The following is a 12416-nucleotide window of genomic DNA, read 5'->3' on the forward strand; positions in this document are numbered from 1 at the left end:
CTTGATACTAGTCTTGCTATGTAGTCATCAGTAAAGCTCTCCCTTTTACTAACAATAAAATGGACACAATAACACCTTCCTACATTTCTAAATTCCCTGAGACTTACTGTGTAAGTCAATGTATGCACTAACAGTATTCTTTTTCTCATATATGTGATTTTTTCATTCACTGCCACAGCATAGTAAGAGCAAGTGAACAGAAACCTATTTTACTTCTCTAGTATCTGCTTTTTAATCATTAGAAAATGGGCTTCTGTCTGCATGCTGTTTAACAACCTTAAAAAACCACATGTACTTCAAAAACAAAGTTACTACCTCAAAAATCTATCAAAAATCTCAAAACAAACATTTTATTTTAAAGAGGAGTAACTATTTATGCATTCTCCAAAAAACTGTCACTGATCTTATTTACATGCATATAAGCCAAATAATAACTGGCCTATGGGCGAAGATCCATTTCATTTTAAAAACAGGAAACTAATTTTGTCTCCAACCAAAGGTGTTTCTCAGAGAAGGAGGAAGTCTGGCACTTACATCTGTATCAGAAGCATCACCACCAAAGCTTTCTTGCATACACTGTGACCTTTGAAAAGTCCTTTGATGCCTGTATTCCACTTCTGAATCATACTCATTTGAATCTCTCAGGGTAGACAAACCACTGTCAAAACAGCTCTCAGGCAAGCTGTCAACTTCGCAGTTTATCCTTTGCATAGGATCACAAAGGGCTAAAGAATCATAATCTTCATCCACACAAGAAGAATGAGACGATCTAACAAGAAAATATTGGAAGCGGGGGGGGAAGAAATTATTCCACAATTGGTTTTCCCAACAAAACCTGAGTCATTCTGGAATAGTCAATACTTAGAAATGCTAACTATAAAGTTTAAGACATATGTCAATGCCTATTTTGCCTTTCTAAATAATTTCTTTTTCAATCTTATCTCTTAGGATGCTCAGATTAAATTATATAATCTATGTTACTGAAGACGACTTCCTGAGTCTCAGTAAGAATGTCTATTTATTCATACACAGAAAAAATAATTGTTTAAAAAAGATTCAGAAAATTACATACTATGAAGACATCAAAGGCAGAAAATGATAGCTGATGGTTTAGCTAATTTTGGCCTATTCTAAGACACATAAAAGGACCTGATTTAAATGAATGCATCTGCTCACAGAGGCATACAGGCCAATAAGTAACAGCTATAAATACAGAAAAGGGGGTAACCGAGTTCAGGAGATCAGTAATGGTGGAAGAAGTCACTGAAACGTGTTTTCTTACAGTCTGGTAGGCTACACAAAACTTAAGGTTTTACATGAAAGTCCTTTCTTTCCCCTCGCCCTTCCTTTAAAGGCTTTTTTTTTTTTCATTCTGGATGCTGTAATATAAAAATACTTAAATGGATGCAGCAATGACAGTATGGCTTACAGGAAAAACAATTCAGTTTTTATTTATGTGAATGAAACTACAGAAAAGAAAGATTAATAGAGTGAATCTTAAAATAATCAATCTTTTAAAAAAGTTTACTATGTCTACAGTCATTGTTCTGCTCCTGCAGCAAGACAGGGACAGGCACAAATTAAAGTGAGGTAGAAAAGGTCTCCAAGTCACAGTGGAGAAGAGAGAACCAGTTTGGCTCTCTCCTGTTGGGAATGGATGTGAAGCACTAAACTGCTGGAACAGACAAGGTCAGCATCAATCCTTGTAAAGATAGTTTGCTACCAGAGGGGCTGGGACCTCCCAGTGCAATGACACACCACAGAAGAGTACACTGGGGAGAATCACCAAATTATGAAGCTGTTACTGAGTCCAATATAATTCCCCCCTGCAAGTGGCCAAATAGGGATGAGCGAGGCGTCACTGTCCCATGCAACAACATCCAGAACCATCTAATTTACATCCTTTCAGGCTAATGAATGATCACATGAATGAGCGTGATCTGTGCTGTGGGATATCACAGCATCCGTGCCATTTGTATTCATGCACCTACTAGCCTATACCAAACCACTGAAATACAGAGGAAGGGTGCATGCTATAACAAAGTTAAGCTTGTCAGGCATTCCCTGAAATAAAGGTCTTTAGTAGTCAATTTTCAACCTCACTGAAGCATGAATTCAATGCTGGGGATTTCGTATGTGCTTAAAGCAAGTGAGACCAAGGTGTATGATACAGCTAAAAAAAAGAAAAAGTATACCTACTAATGCAAATTGCTTAAAACACGTTAAAATGCAAATCAGTATCTCTTAATGCTGACCTGATGTCAGGAGACAAAGTACTGAAAAGGAACAGGTTTTAGGACATTCATCTCTTTCTGTCTTTCAATGCTACTAAGTGACACCTGTTAAGAGTAAGTTTTATTCCTACCACGTAAACTTTCTTCTAAAGTAGCCTGCATTTCTCACTTTTGTGGGAATGCAAGGATTGCACCATGTGGCAGGTAGTAATAAATATTCATGGAGAAGGACATCATATAAGCCTCCAGAGAGGTTTTAGTTTTCCCTTCAGAAAATTACTCAATGTAATATGCAACTTAGTAGTGGATGCCTCTCAAAATTTGCAGAGGCTCCAACAGAGGGGAATTGGTTTTATCTGTATTCAGCAGAAAGAATCAGTTTGTGACAAGCAAAATGTTACAGCCAGCAAACACATCTCACATGGAGACAGCAGAATAAGAGTAACACTATTGAATGAATGGGGATACTATTAGTGTGAAGCAGAAGCCAACATAATCCCTACCAAAGATATTAATCTCTCTGGCAAAATGCAAAACACGGACTAGTAAGAACTCTAACAGACATCTCTCTAGAGTTTGAAGTACCACTGAAAGAAAAGTAAGACAAAACAATCTATCAATTGAGTAAGGACACACATTTTTGCTGGCAGTTCCAGCTGTTTTAAAAAAAAAAAGTGTGAAAACATAGCATGATCTACAGCACTTGAGGTTGGATCCAATGCCCAGTGACTTCAGTGAGAGTCTCTGCAATGATCTGAGGAAGCTCTGATCGATGACCTGCATCCAGTAAGTAAAAAACCAAAGTAGCTCTGACCATCTGATATTTGCATTTAGATAATTTACTGTTCTCTGTGGGTCTTACCCCATTAATATCCAAGTGCATTCACTAGTCTTATATGTCAGTGTGAGACGAGGACGTTTATGCTTTTGAAGAATTAGGCCTTTGTAATAATTATTACATGGGAAAACCAGACATACAAGCTGAAGCTATGACCAAAAATGTTTTATTTCCTAAGTACCAAGTAAGCTAGCTAACAGAGGTCCTCAGTAGATTTTTATAGTTTCTTGGAGACAAGGAGAGGAGACTGAGAATCAAACTAGAATCAAAACAGTCCAAAACCAAACAAGAGGCTGTCTGAACTCTCAATAAGTTCATGATTTGCACTGAAAAGAGTTTTCCTGAGCTTTCTGAAGTCATTGAAAAGATTCCTGTTGACTTCAGTATACTTTGGATCATATGCTATGGTCACACATTCCTTCTGCATCAGACAGAACTATTATCTCTGTTATTTAACAATATTTGCTTGTCTAAGACAAGTGTGATGCCCTAGTCTTTTTAAACTTAATAAAAGCAAACCTGGCTTACCTGTCATACCGTGGGTTTAGAGGAGACTGTCCACCATTAAATTTAGGACTGCTTCTAGAAATGGTACTTCCTGGTGAGGTGTTTGCTAACCGCTGTGACAGATACATAGCAAATGCATAATAAGTTTGATGAACACAGTGTAAGCATCTAGATTTGTCATGAAAAAAGTGTGCATCATCAAAATTACTACTGTGTATTTTCATATATAATTAATTACCTATTTTTAATTATGAAAATTATAAATCATGTTTTATATAGGACTGGATGTCAAAAGGCCCATTACATATAGTATTTAGGCTCCAGTGTTGCCTTAATACTGAACCTGCTAGCCACACTCAACCACAAAAGACAACGGAAATTCCAAGAGGATGATTTAATTGACAACACCTGGAGACTTTGAAATGCTAAACTTTGAAAAATAATATTTAGAAAAACGGTATGTTGATACTAAAGTGAAAAGGGAAATGTCACTGGCTGAGCTAGTTTCAGTAGAGATTCCTCCTGGTTCTTGAGTGAGATAGTGGAGAGAAGGAGAGATCTGAACCAATAGCACATGACAGAGTATTTCGTACATTCTTCTGTCCCTCTACACGTTTATTCACTGGGAACAGTTTCCTCTGTCTTCTCTGTAATCTGCCTCCCTTATGTTTCAGGGCATGGCAGAAGGAAATGGTATCTCTTGTTGCATCTGCAGTAAATCTCTGGTAGCCTGTGTCAGCGAAAGGCACTCGCATTCATTGGTAGGGTATGCTGGAAACAGGCAATGACCACTGTTTCCCTCCTTCCTGGCCAGTATTGTCTCTGTGGGCCCATTATTCTGGCCCCATCATTCTAAAACAGTTAGTTGCTTTCCTGATGATGTAAGGGCTTGCCCGATCATTAGTTTTGGAGTTTAACAGGTTTCCCAATATTGCAAAATGGCAATGCAGAGTAGATTTTTTGTAACTTTCAAGCCTTCCTTTCTCTGGTTTGGAGGGTGCCAGGTTACATCTGTTACCACAGATCCCCATACAGTTGTGATGGCCCAAAAGGGTCTGACTGAGGTCCCTATTATCAGCAGTGCCTGCTATTCATTTTCACAGTGACTTGCCTGGACAAAAGTTCAAATTACGTTAAGACCTTGCTACTAAAAGAAAGCAGTTTTCTGAAAAAGTGTGTTTTCAGTGGTAGGGCACTCCCATATACACAATACAAACATATTCCCTTTAGTGCAAAAGAAACTGCTGATTTATTCACCTCATCAGATACATTTGGCCTTTGCATATTAAAAAAATAACTACTTTCCAAAGCACCTCAGAAAGTAGTTGTGCTCTAACAGAACTCCATTATTTCACAAAACATAAGAAAATCTAATAAAATTCAGCTACACAAGTATATTCTCAGAGTGAGTCCACTGAATAAAAGTCAATTTTCTGAGTACCCACTGAAGTACAAACAAATTTGCATTTGGCATGTTAATTCTTCTAGTACAACGTAACAAAATTATAAATACATACCAATGATCTGTTGTACTTGCTGAAACTGTTTTCAAGTGCACTTCTTAAACCATCATTGCTGTCATGTAGCTTTCTATTAGCTGATCTAACAAGGAAACATAGTTTAACTTGCAGGAGTAGAGTAAAGAAAACATTAAAAATTATGTAACTTATCACAAAGAAAAATTGAAAACATCAAAACAAAACAAAATACCAAAACAACCATTTGTTTTTCTTTAGATAAACACTAAAAAGTAATGTGGAACTAGAAATGTGTTGTCATATACTCAAACAAATGATTGTACGTGAAAAAAGCAGTGTGAATTGTAGCCTCCAATAGCAGCCTAGGAAACCTTGTTTCACTTTTGTAGCATGGTCTGTGGTCAGCTGAGGGGAAAAAAGACACTGTAGGAATGGCTGCAAAAAAACAGCTACTGGGTAGTAAACTGGTACAGCCATTTCTGAAACACAAAGTGGCTACCCTTTAAGTATTGCTGAGATGACTCTAAGGACAGATGCGATTCAGCTGCTTGAAAGAAAGAATATGTTCAGGATAAAGAAATTAAAGATATAAAAAACCTATTCATTGTGACCCTTCTCAAAACCAAAAATCTGTGTGCCCCTTGTATAATACTGCACACACTTAGTACTTCCCACATAACGAGAAGACAGGGAGTTACTGGAGAAGCGAAGTCAGTAAAAAAAAGAGCCAAGAAATAATTTTTACAATAGTGTGGACAGATTCAAATCTCGTTCAGCTTATCATAAAGAAATGAAAGTCAGTGCGGCTAAGAAAAAAAAAAAACAATGAAGAGTTAGTGGCTCGGTAACACAGTAGAGTTAGCAGCACAGTACCTTCTATGAGACTTGAGCACAGTACCTTCTATGAGAATTGAGGCCATTTCAGTATTTTTTCCTAAATCTCAGCCCGGCCTTTTGCATACAGAAACATTTACCTCTGAATATGTTGGGACAAAGTATGTTAATAAAAACCTGAATTACCAACAACTTACTGAAGTATTTCAATTTGTCTTTCCAGATTATCTCTGTCTTCAGTATACTCTCGGATCATTTCTAGGTCTCTGCAAAAAAAACCCAAGAAGTTATACTTTACAGGATATCCTCTTTTATTTTTATAATATTGCTTTTGGCAGAGGACAAAACTCAACAGTCAACATTTATAAGAGGTGATAAATATATGGTGGGGAAAAGATACCATTTCAAACTATTTCTGAATACAGTTTTTCTATGTATACTTTTCTGCTGAAATACATTAAAAGCAGTTTTATGCGAAGTAAAATCACTTGGTAACTTCATTGATCTCTGCCATTATATCTCAACAAGGACTGTGAATGAAAAATAAAAGATCTACAAAATAACCATATGGACTGCCTCCTTTCCCCTTGAAATATCATTTGTGTTATCTGAAGATAACCATATAATGAAACTGTCATTTACGCTCCTTTAAATGAATATCTAGAAGCAGCTTTCATTCACTTTAGAAAAAAACTGGTTGAGACTGATGTGGGAGGCTTCCAAAACTATTCTCCCTAATATTCATACTGATATTCATCTGACTGCAAGTCATGGAGGAAAAAATTGCCTGATGCTATAACTTTTACTCCTAACTGAAGTCCCAGTAAAATCAATGGGCTTTCTTGCAAGATTATGAGGGTTCGCATCATATCCAGAACTTGCTCTTTCAGAAACCTGACAAGAGAAGTGAACAGTAGTCATGACATACTTTGTATGGTGCCCAATGTGTACCTCTCTCATCTATGGCAAATTTAGAAAATAACAGTTACCAACTGCATACATAATAACTACATCAGACAACAGATTTTTTCCCCTGGTGAAACTATTATCATGTAGAAGTACCTTACCTCTCAGTGTTCAAAGTCTGATCTGCATACTCGCTTTTCAAGCTATCTAATTCACTCTGTAGAAAAGCTATATTTGTCTGTGCTTCTAAAAGATCTTTCTTAAGTTTCTGATTTTCCTTAAAAAAAGGAAGATATTAGATGTTAGCTGTCATAGTGACCTGCATAAAATGTTGACATATTATAATGGTAAAATAAAAACCATCAAATTTAAATAAAAATGAAACACTAGAAAATCTGAGCATAGAGGGGGAAAGAAAATGAAAGAACTCTAAATCAACAGAGAAGTCAGTAAATTAGCATGCAAGAACCACTTAATTTTTATTTTTCCATTTCAGTCACACAAAAAGGGGACTACATCATCTCAAGCCATTTCTAAACATTATACCCAGAATGTGTATGCATTTATACAGAACAGGTTTTTTTCCAAGTTAAAGATACTCATACACGTATCAACAACTTTAAGAGTTTATTTCATAGCTTACCAGTACTAAATGTAAATAAATAAATAAATAAATAAAAATCTGTATTGCAGAGACTAAAACTGAGGCTAAATTAATATGTTAATGATAATCATCTCTTACCAGCAACATATCATGTATTCTTTTTTTCAGTTCAAACACATCTTCCCTGTGATGTACATTTTTGGATTGCTCCTCCAGCTAGAAGGATAAAAAAATGCACAGTTAATGTATGTTACTGACTGTTCTGATTCAAAGTACACAAAAAACAATGGAAATCATGTTAAATAACCCCTAAGACATTTTACAGCTATTAAAGTTTTTAAAACCCAGAGTTTTCCAACTGTGTGAGTAGGCAGCATTACTCCAAAAATCACTGGCTTTCTATACAACTTTTTAAATCAATACTTAAAAAATGTTTAATGAGCATTTTGCACTCCATAGGTGTTGAATATGCATAACTAGTGACACAGAAGCCAGCTATTGAGAAGGTATAAACAGGTGTATCCCCACTAACATTAAAAAAAAAAAATTATATACTATGTCTGCTGTGTAGTATTTGTACTACAAGCTGTCATGGTTCTTGTGAGAAATTTCTATTTCTATCAATGCTCTTTTAAGTGCAATTCAATATGAAGAAACAAAAATATATCCTCATTGGTTGCTATAATTCTGGTAAAACTTACAGCAAAAACTAATGACAAAATTAAACCCAAATTACAAAATAACCCAAACTAATATTCATATCTGAGATTTCAGTTTACCTTATGCTTAGGTATCAAATGAAAAGATCAGGTTGGAGTTAGGTTCAGACTAGTAATAACTAGTTCCACCAGTAATTTCAGTTTAAAACTACAGCTTAAACCCACCTCTAACATTAACATTTGAGAGAAATGCACTAGCTGCTAAAAGGCACTATACTACTCTAAATTACTATATTTGGGTTGCCAATTTCATCTAAATCTATAAAATACAAATACTTAGCGGCAATATATTAGACTATTTCTAATGTATAAAATACAAGAGTAGGTAACGGCAGAGTTAACAACTTGATGGACCTAGAAAATTATTCAGCAACAGAATTTGGCTAGCAGTTGGTCCCTTTCCTAAGTATTTCAGTAAACTACACAGAATGAATAGAACAGCACAGAATGACAACACAACCTAAAAAAATATTTGCAGTTGCCATTTACTAATACACATTAAATTAAAAAGCTACAATAATGATTACCCATCTTGGGGAAGGCACTTCATAAGGTCAGCAACTCTTAAAACACTTTAAAAACTCTCACCATGACTTCAACTCACTTACCTTTTTAAGTTTTTTTATTGTCACCTGAAGATCCCCAACTTCAGTATCATACTGGCGCTTCAGCTCATTTAGTGCTTCTTCAGCTTTTCGCTTCTCCTGCAATATTTTTAATCTCATTAAAAGTTGAGACAGGTTTCAAACGTTTATTAAAAAATGCATTCATCAGTTTGGAAACCACACACTTTCCCCTTAGATTAATGTGTGTAATTTTGTCTTTCCGTTACATCAACCTGCCCCTTCCTTAAGATCCACAGATTCTGATTCTGTAATTGCAGTCCACTTATAAAATATTCATAGAAATAAAATAGTAAGGTGGAAGCAAAGATATGGGTCAATTCAGTGTTTGTTATTCATGTCATAGTCTCCTGTGCTTAAAAAAAACCCAACACTTAAAGAGAAGTGTTCAAATTATACTTGTACATAAATTTAAGTGTGTATTGCATATATAGATGTATACATACACACCTGCACACAAATCAGGGCATTACATCCTTTTTTTCAAACCAGCCTTCTATGGATCGGCATATAATATGCTAGTAATAGCATTACTGTGCCACTTATTTATTTCTGTTTTTCTTTTAAATTTTTTCACTTGCAAGTGTTGGAATGTTACAGGCCCATGTTCAGTAAAAGGTATGCTGATGACAGCATCTTTAGTTTCATATGGTACTTGGTCTGAATATCAAACCAAGTACACTGTTCTGAGTTTTATTTTAATCAAAGCAGAGAGGTTTTGAAAGGAAGTAACATCAAGCCCAATGAGAAGAATGGTATGTTCCGTGTGCTATAGATGAGCATGTGTTTAACTCACTTCAGTCACTCCCCAGGGACTTCAGTGCACAGTTTCACAACACAAGAAACCAGAATGCAGCAGTGATACGTGGTGCCAATGAGACAGGTTGAGTTTTCACACGGAGAAGACAGACATGGACTTTGCTCAGAATTCAGTGCTTACCGGTAGGTGATGCTGACATCCGTGTGTTAAAACGATAATCAACGTAATCAGCTTAAGCTGGATTCTCTTACTGTTGGCACCTACATAGGACTCCTAAGTATTGTTTGGTAACTATTTGCTTCCCTTGAAGAAACAAAATATAGGATAGGCTCAACCTGCAGATACTATCATGCAGAGGCAGGTGTCACGGTGGCATGAGTGAGATCACTCTGACAAACAATAGCCTTGAGTACAGGCATTAAGATTAATGCCTTAGTACAATCCCACAAAGTAAATATCTTACATTTACTCTCAGGGCGGTTTAGGAGGCGGAGTATGTGGAGCTATGAGCTAAAGGGAACATTTAGGAGTGAAAATTAAGAGAGCGCTGTGTGAAACAAGTTACAGCCCATCTTTCATATCTATAGCTAGGTGTGAACAGTGAAATCACAATCCATGCAACTCGGTGACAATTTGAGGACTTTTTAGAATGAGAAACACAGACGAGATGTGGATAATACATAGCAGATGTGGTTTTAAATAATGTTAGTACATAACTGTGTATGTTCTCAGAGTGAGCGAATACACACATCCCAGTCATCTTTTTACAGTAGTGAAAAAGTCTTCAGGGCTTTTTTCAGTGATTTACCACTTTTTGCAAAACAGAAATTTTCCAGAGCAAATTTATTTGTTTTCTAAACGTAAATGCTTAGTCTCTCTGGAAATGGAAAGTTTGTCTCTACTAAGAGTTGCATTATCATTAGTTAGACATATTATGAACAGCTTTTTTTGCTGGGGTGATATCTTTAACATTTTTATGTCATTATATTTTGTTTCTAGGAAAACAACTGACTTTTCTGGTTTGGCAGGAGTGTTTCCTCTTGCCTAGAAAAAGATGTTGTTTGAAGCATATCTATCAGAATACAGTTTACCTTCACAGATCAATTACCGTGAACTATTTAAAATCAGCAAGTTTGCAGACTGCACTTTGTTGCTTCTGATTCTGCAAATGCTTTGGTGAAAAAAAACATAACAAATATATAGTATATTGTATGTCCTACAAAGCAATAATTATGCCCATAGTATATGTTTTAATTAATGCATTTCTTAGGTCCACATTAGAACACTTTCACAAACTGTTATTCTTATGCACATTATAAAGTTAGGTTTATCTTATGTGAACTTAGTTCAACATGAAGCAGACAACACAGGTAGGGTGGTTTTACTGCACTACTTTCTGCTTAGAATTACACAGCCACATGTGGCTCTAATATATCTTTCAGTGGGTAAGGGGAAGAGGATTCTTGTACTTTTCTATCAAGACTGCAAGCTGGTTGAAACAACAGCTAAAACTTGAGCACAAATTTCCCATCAACTTTGGGAGGTCCAGGCCCTCACACGCTGTCATCACAATTACCCTCTCTTGTGTCTATAACTCTCTAAAATATAGTTGCAGGATGAGAATGGAGAAAAGAAAGATCACGGCTCCAGGCAGACATACAAATTAGGAACAAATGATCTAAGCATTAATTTCTACATAAATTCATCTACTAGGAGAACTAGATTCCATTCTTTTATGGTGAAAGGTCATTTACTCCAATCTGTTTCCAATACTGGTCTCAAGAAATAAATTCCTCTAGGCCAGCATATTCTCACAAAAGAGAAAGATTTTTTTTTCATGGTTTATTACAACTGAGCAGCCATTCCTCTTTGGGAAAGCATTAAGAGAACATGTTTTCAATCTCATGGATAGCTTCTTTTCATCCAGGCCCTGCCTTCGGAAGCTTTCAGTCAGCCCATCCGGATCAAAAACACACCTGGCCATCAGTCCTGCTTAAGACCACTGAGAGTTTGGTAATTATGAAATTCTGTACATACAAAATACTCACTTCCTTTTTAACTTTATGCTCTGCAGCCTGTATCCGTTGTTCCATCTCTTCCTCCAGCTCACTGAGCTGAACTGCCGCTTTATCCTGAGCTCTAAAATTTAAAAGTAAATACTCTCTTAGGAATTGCCCTCTGACTTGTGAAACACATCTGCCTACCTCAGCTGAAACAAATTAGACAGACAGACAGGGGAACAGTTTAACATTGCCCAGACCTTGAAGCTGATATGGTTGTGAACCAAAATCACGAATTAATTTGAAGATACAAGCAAATTAGATTTTAAATAATAGCTGACAGCTGATGATTAGTATGGAACACATCACATCTGCATTTTGAAATTTAAGTTACAGAGATAAAAGGTCCCTCTGGTTATCCTATGAAGAGACTTCAAAAGGATAATTACAGCAACTTGCATCACCCACACATACAAGATCTCTGTCCTGAGCTAATCTGTTTGGTTTTGGCAGTAATGATGTGAGATTACAAATGCCGAGTAGTTACAATAGGTAAATACACCCCTTGAAGCTGAAGAAGCAAAAATATGGTTTCTAAAATAAAAGTATAGTGGGCGTGTATGCTAAAACTCAAAGTTACAGCCAAAGAAGAGGAGTCAAAATGTTTTAAGACATTAAACATAAGAACAGAGCCTGCAAAAATTTGGTCCAGGACTTATCCAAAATATGAACAGGGAATCATTTGCAAGCTGCTATATGTGCTTATGCGCATGTGTGTGCATATAAACTAACCTTTAAACTCAGTTTATGGAAACACTACGCATGACATATTTTGATATTAACTCCCAGTAGTTTAACCCAACAAAGTGTGATAGAGAAAAAAGTAACTGCATATCTGAACTAAAAACACAAC

General features: G+C 36.1%; 1 protein-coding gene across 1 annotated transcript in view; it reads right to left on the minus strand.

Moving 5' to 3' along the window:
* Positions 1–12416, minus strand: part of RASEF (RAS and EF-hand domain containing) — a 37015-nt gene that overhangs the window by 12517 nt on the left and 12082 nt on the right. Inside the window, exons 3-10 of the mRNA XM_076362496.1 lie at positions 11552–11642; positions 8729–8824; positions 7540–7617; positions 6959–7074; positions 6089–6157; positions 5097–5181; positions 3601–3692; positions 535–769 (exon numbers count right to left, since the gene is read on the minus strand). Coding sequence (XP_076218611.1) covers positions 535–769; positions 3601–3692; positions 5097–5181; positions 6089–6157; positions 6959–7074; positions 7540–7617; positions 8729–8824; positions 11552–11642 — 862 coding nt within the window. The remainder of the gene's footprint in view (positions 1–534; positions 770–3600; positions 3693–5096; positions 5182–6088; positions 6158–6958; positions 7075–7539; positions 7618–8728; positions 8825–11551; positions 11643–12416) is intronic.

The sequence above is a fragment of the Aptenodytes patagonicus genome, chromosome Z (assembly GCF_965638725.1).
Source record: "Aptenodytes patagonicus chromosome Z, bAptPat1.pri.cur, whole genome shotgun sequence".
In the NCBI taxonomy this organism is placed as follows: Eukaryota; Metazoa; Chordata; class Aves; order Sphenisciformes; family Spheniscidae; genus Aptenodytes; species Aptenodytes patagonicus.